This window comes from Limulus polyphemus, unplaced genomic scaffold, assembly GCF_000517525.1.
Source record: "Limulus polyphemus unplaced genomic scaffold, Limulus_polyphemus-2.1.2 Scaffold1488, whole genome shotgun sequence".
NCBI lineage: Eukaryota > Metazoa > Arthropoda > Merostomata > Xiphosura > Limulidae > Limulus > Limulus polyphemus.
The window spans coordinates 121215-139687 of NW_013667098.1; the positions used below are offsets into that span (position 1 = coordinate 121215).

The 18473-nt window shown below is 31.8% G+C and overlaps 1 protein-coding gene across 2 annotated transcripts in view; it reads right to left on the reverse strand.

The window, feature by feature from the left end:
- LOC106463806 (basic leucine zipper and W2 domain-containing protein 2-like) overlaps positions 1–18473 on the reverse strand; it is a 34131-nt gene that overhangs the window by 4943 nt on the left and 10715 nt on the right. For both annotated transcript variants that reach the window (XM_013923877.2, XM_013923875.2), the window contains 8 exons: positions 15715–15824; positions 12302–12367; positions 10127–10262; positions 9850–9959; positions 5774–5860; positions 4207–4290; positions 2797–2862; positions 1923–2142 (listed from right to left, as the gene is read on the reverse strand). In XM_013923877.2, the coding sequence (XP_013779331.1) occupies positions 1923–2142; positions 2797–2862; positions 4207–4290; positions 5774–5860; positions 9850–9959; positions 10127–10262; positions 12302–12367; positions 15715–15824 (879 nt within the window). The remainder of the gene's footprint in view (positions 1–1922; positions 2143–2796; positions 2863–4206; positions 4291–5773; positions 5861–9849; positions 9960–10126; positions 10263–12301; positions 12368–15714; positions 15825–18473) is intronic.

Sequence of the window (18473 nt, forward strand, 5' to 3'; positions counted from 1 at the left end):
AAAAAGTAAACTAACAAAATATTAGTAACATTACATTTTGTTAAAATTAGTATTTGTGATAAAAAAAAAATTTTAATGCAATGTTATCTTTGACACACAATGGATTAAATCAAGACATATTTTGCAATTTACTGTATAATGACAACTGTATCTAAAAAACAAATCAAAAATAAAATATAGAAAATTAGAGGTATGATATTTCTTGGTATTTTAACTATGAAATGTAAGATATAGATTAAAAAAGGTAAACTGAGAAATACAGCCATCATACCTTCTACAATGATATTGTCTGTATGAGCTATACCTCTATCATATAAAATAATAATTTAACACGAATCTTGACAAGACATGCTTATTTATAATAATGTCAACTATTTATATATATTACCCTTCCACCTAATATAATACTATAACAACATACAGGTCAACACAATACCAAAGAACACTAAGCACTCAAAAAGAAAGCCGTGAAAAAAATAACAATCAAACGACCATTCTAAACCCATGAAGGTAAATATCAGAAATAAAATTATTTTGTTTTGATCACACAATAGCTTAGATTTAAATAATACACATACACCACACAGACACACACATAAATATTCAAAATGTTATCTCATACAGGAAACCAAGTATCGAAACGAATTATCAAAGAAGCATTATACTTCTAGGAAAGGATGTACAAAAAAGAATATATATATTTTTTTATCACTTTGTACTTGCTGTCTATAATCAGTGCAGTCAAGGTAAAAATGTACACTAGGTAAAAATTATTACGAATAAAGTTACTTCAGGTAATTTCATCAGTGTAATGACTTTTGGATATGGAAATTTTCGTAAATAATGGAAAAGATTTGGAAAGCGTATGAATTTTTAATGTTTTGTTATTAAGTATTATAGGTTTGACTTTTATAAAGAACTGATTAATTAGGCCTATAATCAAGATTTTAGTATAACACTTGTAAGATCTCACAATCAGTATATATTTTTTCCATATAAGAAATTAAAACAATGACATTTTAAATTATGCATTTTTGATTTATAATTATTGTTATTGCAAGATTTGCATACTTACAATGTTGAATATGAATCCATGTGTTTGTAAGGTACTATACAGTACAATGATACATTAACTGAAGATTAATGTGCAAGTTATGTAAGAAAGAAAACATTAGCTTGGGAAGTAATTTTTCAAACACTCTTCCAGGTGCCTAAAAATCCTGTTGAAAATATCACTGCTTTTTAATTAATATTAATTCATTTCTTAATTTTTAACAAACCACTCCATAAAACAATTTTTTAATCCTCTAACTGAATGATTGTTTTTGTTTTGTTAAATTTTCATGTAAAGGTACTCGAGGGCTATCTGCATTATCCGTCCCTAATTTTGGAGTGATAAACTAGAGGGAATGTAGCTAGCCAACACCACCCACCTCCAACTATTAAGGGAAGGGCTGCATGAACAGCAAGAAATTTGATCAGATGATACATTCATGTAAAGTTCTGTAAGCTTTGCTAACTGGCTTTAAAACAGGTTTAAATGATGATGAATCTATTTTGGAGAGAAAAAAAAAGAGGTTATAAAGCCACAACTAATAGAAATTTTTGCTAAAAGAATCTTAGTTGACAGCAAAAAGGAATATTTCTAAAAGCTTTTCCTAGCCGAGCTGAATGTAAAGAGAGTAAAACCAACATACTGTAAACAAACAGCCAATATTTTTTTATTCTAAAAAATGTAAAATTCCAAAACAATGTTTAGAAACTTGAAATTGAGAATATGTATATTTTTAGCTCTATGAACAAATGAAACCATGAATATCAAACCTCTACAAGCTAATATAGTGCATAAAACATGCAACAGAACACACCCACAATTACACAGATACATACACACACAGTTGCTTATCTTGATTATAACTTACTTTTGTAAAGAACAACAACGATCTTTCTAAAAACCTTCATAAAGTTCATATTATCGTAACAGTACTCTTGGATCTTGAGGAGCAATGCAAGCTCTGCTTTGGCACCTTGGGTGAAAGCTGCCAGCAGAGCACTGTACTTCTTTAGATGTTTCAAGGCTTGCTCAGCAACCAATTCTTCTTTCTTGTTCCATTCAACAGCAGCCATCAATGTTTTCCACACCTGTATGCAAAATCCTGAATTAATTTTACAAGAATCAATTTGCTATGTTAAAAATAATGAGCAATATCATTCAATCTAAATTATGTGCTTATATAAATGATCTGGTATTCTCCAAACAATCTACACTGCTTACTTAGTTAATAGTAATATAAGCTAATTTGTACAAGGGCTTAGATGTTCCAATTTGTAACTTTAGCAATACTGTTATTTCAATTAGTTCCTAATTTCTTCTGTTTTTCATTGAAAATGCAATCACTCACTAATGGTTCTTACTTTTTTTAGCTCCAAAATGTAAACTGTAAAAATTAATTCATTTGTAGTTATCAAAGGAATTCCTCCACACTTGTGTTGTTCTGATCTGATTTTGTCCATTTGAACTTATCATAAAAGAACTGACTACTTATTTTGGTGTGATATCTGAAGATGGTTGTTGAAATTGCTAATGGAACTTTTTTTATGAATGGAATAAAACACAACAAGACAAAAATTACTTTAACATGTTAATATACAAACTTATTCTCTATATTATGAAATATATCAATATCTTAACAGATAAACCTGTTGTAAATGAGCCAATCTTATAAAGGCAACAAAACTAAAAAGAAGAATAATGCAATCATGGGTATACAGATGCAAAAACAGTATCAAACTTACCAAGACTGCTAATTCATTTTCAAGTAGACTGTGTTTGTTCTGGTAATCTTTCAATAATAACAAAATCTAAATAAAATAAATTAACAATACCATGATGAAATATATTTCATATCCTGCAAAACTAAGCTCAATAAGAAACTACATTATTCTGCTTCTGAAATTTAACTTCAAAATATACAAGGACCAATTTAATTTTCTTCAATTGTTTAAAATGTTTGGATTATTTACATAACTCTGCTACTTTCAAATATATAAAACAAATCACACCACAAACTATAGTTAACTTCAAGTGACAAAAGAATAGCGATTATGTGAAAAAATAACCCAATAACACTGATTAGCTATTACACAGCTCTTTCAAATGTGGTTGATTTTACAACCAAAAAGAATAGTTGATGACTAGATTATTACATATAAAAATCAATGTTAATAAGACTATCAGGCTTGCCACTGAAGTATTCAGTTGGGAACTTCTTGAAAGTTTCTACAAATCTTATCACATATAAATTTATTTAGGCACTTTTAAATTTACACAAAAATGGAGGAGTTGTAACAAGTTAGTGTGACGAGAAATGACATGAAAAACAAATATTTAATCCACTTCTCAGCAACAACACACAATAATTTTACTCAGTTCCCAAAGTAAAGTTATACCCTCTAAATAATATATCTACAGCAATCTGAGGGTTATCTGATTTACTGAAATTGAGTTACTAATTATTTGTTCAAGGAAACTTTTATGATTTTTTTGGCTCTTTGTGGCAGGAAAAAATATTTCTAAAACTATGTCTTATCAAAGTAATCCCTTTGTTGATCCTAGCCCGTACTAGGTATATTATGTTTAAATGAATGACCTCTGACTTTTAAAACTGTAATTTACTATCCCAATTAAGTTTTGTGTGTTACTTGAAGTTACAAACAAAGCACTATCCTTCTCCGAGTATCTATTAATACTGTTCGACTTAAGAATGCAATAAACTTCTCATTAATTTTCTAAATTTCACACACAGCATAGGTATGTAGATGAGAACAATCTCATTTGTTCAGAAAATAATTTCATCTGATTATTGAAGACATCTTATTTTTCAAAATCAATGAATCCATCACGAAATTCTACTTAATTAGCAAGTTACCCTTTTAGTTAGTTGTCTTCGAAAAGCTTTCACCTGAAATTCAACTACTAACACCTACATTTCTTTCTATTTACTGTATCCAAATGATACTTGTTTTACAATTTATCATAACGTATTAAAATCTACAACAGCTGAATGAGTTCCGAATTCCTGTAAATATTATTAGATCTACGTATATCCATTCAAACATTAAAACTATAATTTTTGGATAAGAAAATATATTTCTCTGTCACTAAAACAAACTACTCCATTTAAAAATGTTAAAACACACACACACCTCCTTCAACGGAGCATCACTCTTCAGAAGAGGGGCAACCTGTTGTTGTAGGTCTTTCTTTACAGAACTACTCTGATGGACTTTCTGTTCAAATTACATATATCACAAAACTGAAATTGTTTATTTTTAAATAGACAGGCTGCATCAATAAACAAAATACTACATAACTTAAAAACACACTTTTTGTCCTAAATTTACCATTAAAGTTTGACAAACAATTTTTTATACCTATATTCTATCATACCTTTTATCATGCTTATTATCAATCAAGATTAATTCATACATGAAATAAAATGAATCACAAATGAATATCAGATTAGTTTTTCTTTATCTTTCACCCAAAAAATATGTATATACATTAAAATTAACAAAGTAAGAAAGACTAACTTGGATTACATTGGAAATGGAGAAATTGACTCCTGAGGCATTCTATACATATAATCAATAAAGTAAATTTAGGTTTTATATACACAGCCATTTATGTAACTTTTACTTTATTGTTAAAAGATTTCAAGACAAGGCTAAAGCCTATAAGGTATCTTCAGTTCAACAACATGATACGAGACAAACACAGCCTGCATTTTATTATGGTGTAATTATATACAGCATTGTGATATTTAATTGAAAACTGAAGTTTAGATGACAGAAATAATAATAATAAAATTTCTACACATTAGTAGGTTAACATAAATATATTTTGTAAAACTAGAAATAAATAATGTTATTAAAAAAATGTACTACATTTTTATAGCACAATTGTTCAAGATAACTACATTTTAATATAGGGCTTTTGATAAGTAAATAATGATCCCCCACTCTCCCTGATTTCACAATCTATGGTTCTTGAATTATTTAGGAAGAGTAACGTATTATAATTTCTTTATGGTTTTATATTCTCAAGAAAGTAGAAGCTAGTATCACTCCCTCCCTCTTTGTGGGCCAGGGATTGCCTTGTGGTTAGTGTGGTAAATTGTGGATATGAAGGTCCATGGTTTCCATCCTGTTGCTGAAAATAAGAAAAAGTGCTTTGAGCTGTGGGTGTATTATAGGAGTAAAAGTCAAATTCTGTTTGATTAGAGTAGGCCAAGAGTTGGCTATCTGTGTTACCTCTAATCCATCAGTTCAAAATTAGGGATGGCTAGTCATAATTTTGTGGCTGCTCTTATGCAAGTGTTAAATTATGAAATACGAGTTACTATGTCACGTGACAGCTAACACCATAAGAACAAATCTAATCAATCTGACAATCTTTTTGAACTTAAGAAGTTAAATCTTAAATAATATAAATTTAAATTATAAACATTTTCATTGATATACACTGATCATAAAATTATTTAATTGAATTTTGAATGTAACACTATAATATGACAAACACTTTGACCCATTGATAGAGAAAGAGTTGAAGTGTGTTAAAAACCCATTCAACATAAAAATGAGTTAAACTGTCATTTCTAGAGAATACACTGATTAATTCTTTAAGATGCTGCAGAAATAAACTCAAAATATTAAATCTAAATACTGCAAAATTAACAATTGTGTTAAATACTATAGAAACAAAACTACTAACCAGATACTCAAGGAGTGAGCTCATACCATGATTCTTAAAAGTTTCTGAAAATATCTCTGGTGTCCTACGGCTGGTCGGAAAAAACTCCTGTTAGAAACATTAAAAATTTCTTTTAAACCAATAATTCTGCAAGGAGTTAGAATCTCAAAAATTAGCAAACTTAAAATATTTTTGAATAAATGTAAGCAAATTAAGCTTTAAAACTTGAACTGTATTATAGAAAGTACAGAAACCTAACAAATTAAAATGCATAAAAACGTTTTTAAGAAAACACCAAAGTTTAACTTGGGCTTTGGAGGTCCATTACATCTGTTCGTCATTTTTGGAGCAGAAAAACCACCTGACTAAAAAGAAAAAAAAAGAGAGAGAGAGAATGGGAATAATAAATTACTTTTATGGCCGTTTGATGAAAATATAAGTTAAATCACAGGCTTATTTAAACAATAAATAATGAAACAAAAAATTATCTTTTCACCACAAAGCATAAACTTGTTAAGAAACGTAAAAGATATATGCACAACTATTTTAATCCTATAGTTCTAAACCATTACCCAAAGTTGACTATGAGGTAGATTAAAGTGGAAATTTATTATTCTTTGATATATTGTTTGGACAGAGTATTCATGATGAACACGTGGGAATGCGCAGTAACTGCTTGTTGTAGAAAAACAGAAGTGTAGATGATGACGTTTCGAAAGTCTTCAAGTCAGTGTTTGTAAGTTGGTGAATTGTGAAGGACGTGTTTTGATTGGTTGTTCATCCATGGTTCTGATTTATGGTATGGCTGCATGAGGATTCAATCTATGGCTACCATTGGTTGAATCCACATTCAGCCATTCCATCAATTAGAACCAGGGATAAACAACCAATGAGAACAAGTCCTCCACAATCCTCCATCATACTATAAAAGACCTGCAACAGCTTACACACACTGACCTGAAGACAAAAGATGGAAGGCTTTTGAAACATCGTCACCTGTACTAGTGTTTTTTCTACAACAGACAGTTGCTGTCAATTCCAGTGTACTCACCATGGAAACTTATTAGCCTACCAACATACTCTCTAAAGACTTTTAGTATTACAAATAACAAAACTAAACTATTTAACCCTATGGCCACCAGCACCATTTTTAAATTCCTTTCTCCATATTTACTGTGTTACATTCAAAACTTAATTAAACCACTTTATTCTTAATATACACAAATGAAATTAACATTATAATTAGGGATGCATGGGTAGTAAAATTTGGACGAATGCCGGGTCCGGGTACCCAGTCGCTAAGCTTCAACCCGGACCGGGTTCTCCCCTTGCTCCCCCCCTCAAAACAAAAAAAACATGCACAAAAATTAGAAACAAAAACAAAATCGACGTTTATTACATTTAACCAAATAATCACCAACAGAACATTCAAGTTTTACTTTCAACTTTCAATGCCTAGCTCCAACTTCTCAAACCCCAATCCTTATTATTCTCAAAATCCCCCACCTTCCTCAGAAATCCACTACTCAAGCCATGTCTGTTATTAACCTCTATTGTTCTCTGAATCCCAGACTTTCAGCGGGCGGTCAGTTTTTGTTGCTCGGAACATATTTTTTAATAACTACACCAATTATTGACTGTACCTTTCAATACCTCATTAGTTGGTACAAAGATTAGAGCTTAGATGCTTAACTCTGACACTCGACCAGAGCCAAGTATTACCGGGTAGCCCAATACCTGGCCCTGGGGCGAATATCTGGCCAGGTACCCGTACATCCCTAATTATAATGCATGTTATAATTTGAATTTTTATGTTATCTAAGTTATAATTCCTTTACTTCAATAGAAACCTTTCAAAAAATACATAAACTTCAGTTTTTGTGTCACATGACCCACATGCTATTGAAAAACTCAACTTCAGCAGAGATTCAGCATTAGCCATAAGCTGGCACACTATATCTGTATGTATATATAAACTAGCGTGTTTGACCTACTCAACACACACGTTATCAAAGTCTGTAAGCTGCTTTGTCTGGAAAACAACTATAAATTTTTCAACCCTGAATGGGTGCTACACCCACCTTCTATACTTTGCTTTGAGATTTACTACATAGATTGTAAACCAAAATGTATGTACTGGTTAGAAAGAGATCAATTTGTACTTTTCTCCACCAACAGTTAATTTCAAATTGGTGTGCAATTTTCCTCACAGTATAAATGTAACTGTTGTCAGTATTCTTGTCTGCTTGATTGACTATGGCATTTATGTTTATTTCTTACCTAAATATGCTATAGTTAGAGAGACAGTTAAATTGTGTTTAGGTCTTATCATTTTAGTTAATTATGTATTACTTGTATTTTAAAAATCATATTTGAAAGGTTTATTGATAAATGTAAGTTTAACTTGTTGTTGTCTGGATTGTAAAAGTGAATAATCAAGATGGAGTCATTCACATGTGAAACGCATTAGTGTAACGAGTGTCTGTGTGAGTTTCACCATATAATAAAAATAATAAAGCCATGAGAGGATCAGTTTACATATCCAGCATAAATGATGAAAACAAAGAATGGGAAAGGAAAATTAAAAATAAACTATAAATGAAAAGATAAAGATGTGAAGTTATGCATATTAAAAAAAACAAGTTTCAATGGACTTCTATGAAGAAATAAAAGGTATGTATATATTCCCATTTCTTAACTTTAAACATTTTATTGCAGTGTATGTTCATGATAATAGGTAAAGTTAGTGATATAGTAGAGAAAACAAAAAATAAAACAAACATTTAACCTAAACTTTTGATATACATTTAAGAGGTTCTAGAGATTATGCAAATGAAATGTGAAAACTGTTAGATGATAAACAGTATATTTATACTTCATATAAAAATAACTACATTAAATAACAAATTTTTTTATTATAAATAGTAAAAAAAATTAAAATTAAACATTTTATTTTTCTGAAACTACAAACTTTTAGGAAGGTTCTTGTGAAATTTTAAACAATTTCATCCCCTAGTTTTGTTTTTTGAAACAAAATACAACAAAAGCGACATTATCTGCCAAGAATCCTAGCAGCCAGGTCTAATAGGGTTAAACTAATTTTCATATGTCAGAAGTGAAAACAATGGATAATATTACAATGATATAGAAATACTGAGCAAATTTCAAAGAAATCAGAGGCTACCTGAAGAAGTTGACAATAATAGAAAAGATTGTGTGACAGTAAAGAATACATCACATTAAAAACTAATATTTAGTTATAATACTTTCTGGTAGATTACGTAAGACATATAAGAGCTCATGGATATTAACAAGTTTAAAGATGTTACTTAGGTCTATGAGGGATGATTATGTAAAATTAAACAAACTGATTTTCATCTTCCTACTCAAAAAATCTTGTTAATGAAAATCAGGTGATTATATAATAAAACTAGAAACTGGCCTTCAATGGCATTTGAAAATCTATTATATCATTATATTGGTAGCTTTAAACTAATAAGAAATATGATGGAATTCTCCTAACTTTAATATAAGCTGTAAGTGAACCCTTAATAATCTTAGCTTCTTCACATCATGAATTATACTTAGTACAGGTGACAAAAAATAATTACAATGAAAGCAGAAAATGTCCACAATACTTATTAAAATGTTAAGTGTGTAGAAATATATCATGAAACCCATCAACTATAGCATACATAGTAACAAAAGTTTATTGCAAAACAAGAAGGTATACTCAATACTTGAAATTCTTTTAGGAAGAATTAGAGTAAGTTAATCTATGAGACCTTTTCTTCTTTTTTATTAGCTATATTTTTGTGCAACAGCAATACCAAGTGTGGGGAGCGAGTATACGCGAATCGATTTTATTACTCATTACGATCTCTACCAGCCTACCTTCAAATTGGAATTCTTTTAGGCAGAATTAGAGTAAATTAATCTATGAGACCTGTAATTACATCTCAAATTGGTCAAGAGATGATTCAATTACAAGATAAAAGTTTGTACTAGAAAAACTCAGGGCCATCTATAAGCTACTATGCCGCAGCTCAAAAAAACTTTTTAAACTCTTTAAGTAACAGAAAATCTAAGCAATTTACCATAAGTCTTATCTCTAGTCCAGCTTTACGAAGTGCTGTCCATAGAGTGGGAGCATCTTTCTCCATTAACCAGGTCTTAAAAAAATCCAGTAAAAATTCCAGGGCAATACCTAAAAAATTCAAAAAATACTGAGAATAGTAATGATATTCCATAACAGTAAAGATTATTATATATAATAATAACCGAACAACTGCAGCACAATTCCTCACACACACAAACATACCCACAAAAATGTATATGTATATATATATATATTTTACAACAGCTTAAACTTACCATCTTTTATTAGGTGATCTTGCAGACAACTAGTCAGTGCAACACTGGGAACAAGACCACTACCAATCAAAATGGATGTAACTGTAGCGAGTTTAGTTCTCTCACTAGGAGAAAAGGCTTTCAGGAAGACAAGCACCTAAAACACAAAGTGCACTAAGTAAAACTCATTCTGAAACACTCATTACTTGTTTTCAGTGCTTTTTTATAGCAACATGCTTGTTTTCTAGTTTCGTATCCTATTTTGAAAGTAGCTAATTCCAAGCTTTATTATGATGTCAGTTTTACAACTGTTCAATTACTCTTACAAGTAAATAAATTTGGTCAAGCAGCTTATGGTCATATTGCTGAAAATAGTAGTATTTATTCATATGCCAGAGAAGTTAAGTTTTAGCCAAAGCACAAACCCTCCCCCAATAATTTTGTAGTAGAGTTCCAATGCACCATGTTTGTTAGTGTGAAGTCTAGGTAGCATGCTGTCAACCTTAATTCAAAACCACTGAGAAAAAGGAAGTACCACCCAGCAGCAACCACTTTATACTTTTATTATTATTAAATATGATATATATATAACTTGCTTTTATAATTATTTATGTTTTTGACACCAGGTACCAATTGCAAGTAAGACAATATTAATATTACTTCTACTACTATTTTACATTTGAGGAGTTTGGCATCAGTTCTTCTAGATATAATTCCCAATTCAACCTCATTTTATTAACACTTGTCCTTCCCATATACTTTTTTCACACTTCATACTTTCATCCTCTTTCCTTCAACCTTCTACTTCACCAGTGTGATTTCCATTCCATATTTTCCTGTCCCCTCTACATACCATTTCACCGATGACATAATTTGATACTACATGGTCACCCACAGGCTGTGCCTCACCAAATTAATGGTCGTCTTCTTCATTATACGATATGCTACTGGGGTCTGGAATATAGATTATCAGATATGACTTCAAGTCTCTCAAAGGTTTTGTTTATGTTCTTTGTACAAACCTAGGGAGAATAACAGGAGTAGAATCTTGTCATGGTCTTCAGTGGACAATAGTCCTTAAAGCGTTTGGGCAACACTGCCATTGAGTAGTCCCTGAAGTCATTCTCTATTTACTTTCCATCATTGAAAAAAATTGATTATTTCAGTTAACTCTGCTTTCTCTTCCATGGAGAGTTTTGATTTTGAAGTATCTCACACTATCTGGATTTGGTGTAGAATCTATCTCTGTTGCTCAAAGAATTCTCTCAAATTCTTCCAGTGCCACTGGTGTTACTAACCGTGGATCAGATCCTTATTGAATTCTGTAATTCACTTCCTGCCATACCAATCTAAAAAGAGGTCTGCACATTTTCATATAGATGGCTCTCATACCTCTGCAAGATGTTACTTCTTCATCACTTATAAAACATTCACCATTCGACCTTTTGGTCTCTTGTGGCCCTACCACACACTCATTTGATAATCTTTCATAATTTTTACCAGTTTCCAAAACTGGTTTGATATAATGAGGCCTAATAAGATACTGCCGATAGAAGCTGTCTCATATTACTTGCCTATTTCTCTCTGCTTGTTGCTGGAACCCTGAGGTAGCTTTATTAAATCATGTTCTCTTCTGCTTAATGTCAGTTAGCACCATTTTGGTCTCATTGTATAGTTTCCTGGTCTCAATCTTCTCTTTCCAGACCTACCCCACTTCTACAGTGTTCCATTTAGGTTTATTGTAACTACCACATTTACTTTTCTCACTCATTTGTTCTTTTTTTTCAACCTTCCTGTATTTACTCATGATATATTTGGATTCTGTTTAATACTAGAAACCTGTCTCCATATAACTAAGTCAATAACACATGTGAAGTCATAATAAGAGAACTTTACTAATAAAATAAATGAAAAGTATCTAGCACAGTAAGATATCAAATTGAAAACATGAAATATTCAATTTATCAAAACCAGGTTTAACAGCAATTACATTACACATTTTCAGGTAAAATTCTCAAAACAACAAAGTAACTTAGAGGATCTTAAGATGTTTCTATTTGCACAAGAATATTTTAGGTGCATATAAAGAAATTTATTACAAGCATATGATTAATATCTAGCAATCAATTAAAATCTAATGAGAAAAAGAACTTTCTTAGTTGTAAATTATACATAAAATATTTAAAACCTTTTTACCTTCTTGAATTCATCCTCTAGTGTCTTTTCCAGATACTTGTACCGTCGAATCAATTTTGTAATGAGCTACAATAATGAGAATATTTTTACTGTAAAAGTGATAACAAAATTGTTGATATTATCTAAAAGCATTAAAATTATCATTTAAAAACATGTCTAATACTACTTTCTGACATTTCTAGTACTTATTTGCATTTGTAAAACAAATTAAAGAAATTCATAAATAAAACTTGCATCTAGGTAGCACACTAACTGAAGTAAGCATGTAATAATAATTGGAATTCCTGCCAATTTTGTACTTCCTCCACATGTACCTGGTTGAAACATGCAAGATTCTCCCCACTTCTGCAGTATAATTCATGATAAAAATAAGTGATGGTCTCAGCTACTACCCGTATTCCTAACAAACCAAACCATTATTATCAGAGATCAGAACATGAAAGGCCTTAAAAATTATCCTTTCTGTAGTGTATAAACAAAAAGTGTGATGCATATATAATTACTGGTATTTGGTCTTTATTTTGGGGATGTACACTATGAACAAAAAACAAAACAAAAAAGTTTAGTAGCAAAATTAACAGTTAAATATTTAATTTACGTTTCAGGTAACAGAAGTAATGATCTCAGAGGTGTGGAATTCATATCACTCAGACATCTAGAAAAACAAGTTTTACAGCTATACTTTGATAACTGAACAAGTAGTTTGTTTTGGGTGGTTGTTTTTAACATCATCCATTCTATTCCTAGAAAAACACTTCAGGTAGATTTCTAGAGATATGCTAATTCCTGAAAATTCAGAACTGCAAGGTCTAACAAATACATACAAACATTTGAAAATGTGTAGCTCTAAACCTCAAACCAAAACTGTATACACAAATCCCTCTAATTCACAAATCCCCAATTAAATGTACAGTAACAAACATTGCTTTTGTGTAAAGTAGGAAGAGCTCAATAAAGTTTGAATGCCAACTCTAAAATGAATATATATAATATACATTAATATAAATTTCAAAAACCTTTAAACTGTTTATATGTATATATGACACAACCATGATTTCTTTATATGTTTGTGCATGAGGTATTCTACATTCTGTGCTGCAAACTCCTAATAACTAAATGTTAAAAACCATAAAATATGTAAACAAAGAACTTGGATGCAAACACACTATACATCATTCCTAAAAAAACTGAGCTGCTGATGGGCATTGTATTGATGGATTTGCAGCATCTGGAATAAAAAGAACTATGGATATGAAGCATTTGGCTCAAAAATAATAGTTTTGTAAAACTTGAAATAAATAATAAAGCTAGATGTTTCAGGCTTTTGTATAGTAATTTCTAATGGTTTTATTTAATAAATAGTGCACTTTTGAGTTCATAGCATTTTCTGTAGGAGCTACAAAAAACTAATTATTTTGGCAAAACCGGATAAATAGCATTTGCATCTAAAAGTAAAATCCTCAGTTATATTCTAGTTTGTGTGTGTGTGTTTTTTGTGGGTTAAGGCAAGTAGAATTTTTAAAGACGTGTATATTCTTCTGAAAATTTTATTCACTGATCAATAAGTAAAAAATTCCACAACCCTGGATTGATTAGTGTTGAGATTGGGTTTTCAGGAAGGAATATAATTATCTTGATTCTTAATATCCTGTCACTGCTAGAATTGTTAAGGATGTCAAAATCACAAGCTTATACATAATAATAAAAAGAGCATTTCTAAAAAACAAAGCCACTCCTGATGGTTAAGTCCACCCAGATGGGTCTTGAATTTGTATTGGGACACAAGTTTAGGATGCCACTCCCTGCCCTCATTTTTGTGGTGATTATCTCATGTAAGTATAGCCTGACTTAGCCTAGCCACACAACACATTCAGTTGTCTACCAGTGAGATAGATAATGGATGGTTGAACAAACTTTCATTTTGTCCATCACGGCAACATGTTAAAACCCTTCAAAAAATTATTATGATTATATCTTTTGCCTTTTATCTACTGCCTCTGCTAGGTGTAGAGTATTCCCTGCTTGAGATGGATGACGTCTTCCATTGACTGCTGCCCCACAAGGCTACCACCCACCTTGTGGTTATTACAGTCAATGGATTTTCCCTTTCTGATGCTATTTCTGAAAATGAGCTTATATTTGTAATTTTTCTTCACTGGCCCCTCCACCATCTTCATTGAGGGATTCTGGCTCTTTGTGGTGCAGAATGGTGAGTAATGTTTCTGTAGTTAACATTTTCGTTAACTTCAAACAGATACTCACCTCTCTGCACCACCTTCCACTATTTCTCCTCACTTCTGGTGCTTTTAGACTGCCATATCAAGAAGAAGGCTGTGTTAACTTGCTAGTGCCCATAGGCATTACTGCACATGGAGGATGTATTGACCTCCCATTGGTGGAGGGCTATAGTCTAATGATGATTACATCATAAGCTGGCACAATACACACTAACATACATAGGGGTGGGAACTTTGTTCAAAGTTTGCAACAAGCAGAAGAACTTACACAGCTGTGCATGTGAGGTAAAAGATATTTATGATACAGAGAGGTGAGATGCATCTCTGAAAAAAAAACATTTTTTAACATGTACTTTCCTAATTATTTCTGCTAGTAAAACACAACACAATCGACTAATTAAGTTGCTTGCATAGCTTTTCCTCAATCTGAAGTTTTTTTTATGATTTAACAAATTTTTATCTGTATTTGCTTGAAACTTAATATGTAAAATGACACATTTCATGTGAACATATTCACTAGGTTGCATTCTCAATTTTTATAAGCTATGGTATATTGATTCATCAGTTCTATGTGCCTGAGGCTTATTAAAAATTGTGTGACACACTGTAAATGTATCAATCAATCCTGTATGCAAGCATTTTATTTTCATGTCATTTTTGATTGTTGTGAACAGAAGCATAATGAAAAATTCTGAAAATAATCATTGGCAATTTTTTTTATTTACACAACCAAATAGTTGAACAAAAATATAACTGTATCAGTTCCATCAGAGTCCAACTAAAAGTTACGAGTATGTAGTAATAAAATTTTTATTAAAAGAAGGAAATTTTAGTATTACCCATTTACCATTAAAACAAAAAAATATTCCTGTTATATTAATGGTGTGAAAAGAGATATAACAGATGGTTCTTAAAACAATCATCAGTAATATTTTTTCTCTACATTCCCAAATGGTTGATAAAAAAAAATCCATGTGTACCAAAACAGTTTAACAAAAAATGTACACGTACATTGTAATAACATTTCTATTAAAATTTTAGCATTGCCTAACTATCATTAAAATAAAAAATTAATTTGCACTATGTAATACATATAGCATGTTAAACATTAAAGGACAGATTAAAAACATTTTGAATATCCTGAGATATAGATGTGAAAAATAAATCTAACTTTACCTGGGCATAACCTTTCAGAGACTCCAAGTTGTTTTCTGCTGAGAATACACAGACATCTGTACGTAATGGTTTACTTGTATCAACATCATCAACAATAGTGCCACCCGGTGCTATAACCAAATAGTAAGAGTTTTATTAAAGTACATCTATCTATATACCTATATACAATGTATCAAAATGGTTTAGATAAACAATCTAAATACAAATTCACTTTAGATATCTAACAACCAAAGTTTATTTTTTGAAATTATTATTTATTAAAATGTATTATTTTCAAATGCTTTATCAATGCTTGATAACATACACCAGCGAATAAATGTTAGGTTGTCTAACTTTTAAGAAGGTTATGTCAATAATAATGCTGTATCTCAACGAGCCGTATACATACCAATTTCTCTATAAAACTAGAGAAATAAATTATATATATATATTTCTTTTCTCATTAGGAAACCTTAGCTCTCTCTCAACAGATAGGACAAAGGGCACATCACAACATTTGAGTTATTTTTAAAATTTAATTGAACAACTTGATTATCATTGCATGTCAATAATATTTGCATCAAAACATAGTTTATAATTCAAATTTGAATACAATATATGTTTTAATTTCTTAATTCAAAAGAATATATTTAGAAAAAATGCCAAATATGCTTTTTTGTGTCATATGGTATGTCTTCTTGTCTTATTGCTCAGTTTCTATTTTATAATGTTTATCATACAATGTCTATAGTGGTTAACGAATTAGAAACTCAAACTTCAGACATTTACAAGCTGGAATACAAAATTAGAGCCTCCCACCTTTTTGATTTGCTAAGATATCAATATATTTTGCAAACCTAAAAGGGCAGCAATGCCCACTACTCCATTCTTTTAAAATCTCTTGTCTACTCACACCTACTTCTCTTAACTCTTTTAGCATGGCTCGATCTCACCTCATAACCATTATGTGCTTGTTATAGTTTCATTTCTATAACATTTAAATTAGTAAGAGTATGTTCACGAAATTTAGCAGATAATCAGTAAACATTACAAGGCTTTCATATGCATAATATCAGAGTTTTTATTAAGTCTTAAGGTTTGTTAAGCAATGTTTTTCTCATGCCTTTTTTGTTTTCGCATGTTGCTGATTGATTGCCACTTTATAGCGCAAAGCAATAGGGCTATCTGCACCAAACAACTGGTAAAAATTACAAAGTTAAAAGATTACAAAATGTAAAAAGAAATCAAGTTAAAACTAAACAAAGTTCAAAAATCAGCTAAAAGCATTTAAGTAGAATTAAAAAGGCCTAAAACCTGTAAAAAGCTGAAAACACGGTCAAGTTGGACAGTGTCACCATCACCAACGAATGTCAGGGGTAAACCCGTAGAAAGTATATGACAAAAATGGTGCCACTGGTCACAGTCGTAAGAACGACACAACAGTAAAATGTGGGCCATTGTTATTTGAGTGTCACAAAAGCTGCACATTGGTGAGTCAGTACTAGATAAAAGAAAACAATGAGTTAAAAATCTGTGACCAAAGCGTATCCTAGTCAGGACAGCTTCCTCCTTCCAATCCTTACGGAAACAAGATGGCCAAAGAGTAACAGAAGGTGTGGTCTGGAAAAGCTTGTTATAACGTTGCTCACCCCAAGTCAACTGGTGCAAAGCCATGCCTTGAATGCAGGACCATAGTCCATATATAGGATGGACCCAGCCATGATGGCACCAGAGCAAACAGACTTAACATCGGTATCAGCAAGCTTGTTCCAGCGAATACAGATATGGCCAGGTGTCCAGAAAAACTGGATGGAAACAGAAGATAGAGAAAAAAATGGACCAACCATTGTTGAATCTCGACGAGAACAAGGTGAGAACTAACATTGAGCAATTCCAGGGCCAATAGAGAACTAAAAGAGAGTCAGTGTAAATAGTACAATCTCTACTGCATAGCTTCTACATGATCCAGGGCAAGAGAAATGCCATACAACTCGGCAGAAGAGAGATGGCACAGCATCTCATAGTGAACGTCATCAGGACTGGTCGATGTATTGCTAGATCGATGAAGAGCAAGTTCAAGTTCCACCAGTGTAAGGGAGCGATTATAGTCATAGAGACGAGCAGCAAGAAAGGAAAGCGGCAATCGCTCTGCTTAAGACTTGATGGCCAAGAAGGCGAGGGAAGAAACAGAAGCATTAGATGTACGAGAAAAGCTCTTGCCGTGAGTATTGGCGATGCTCTGTACATCAGCAGCTTCCTGGCCATTGGAGAGCAAGATGGAAAGCATACCTCCCATTGACCTTATGAATCTTATCCCATACGACTTTGGAACTGGTGGTAGAAGATATGCTAGTTAAACTTAATCCAAGATTCCTTTTGGCTTTAATGTCTGACCTGCCGTGAACAGGCAGAGGGCCACTGGAAAGCAATGCAGTTTGAAAGAGTGGGATACCTGTGAAAGGTATCCCAGGCATGTTTCTAAGCCTTTCGTGCCCACTGGCACACTGGAAACCACCATGGACATTTCTTTACTGTGGGAATACCATGGATACCATTTGAAACATGTTGAGGTATAGAATGAACAGCTGCTTGAATGATACAATCAGTTACTGCCTCCACGCAGTCAGTAATAAGTGAAAGACTAACGACAACAGGACCAAGTTCCAAGAGAGAAGTGAAAGAGAGCAAGTCGGCCTGGTTCAACTTCCATCTGATAGCATCAACTACAGCCAATCTCACTCAAAACAATAGGAAAATGATCGCTGCCCCGTGAGTCACTG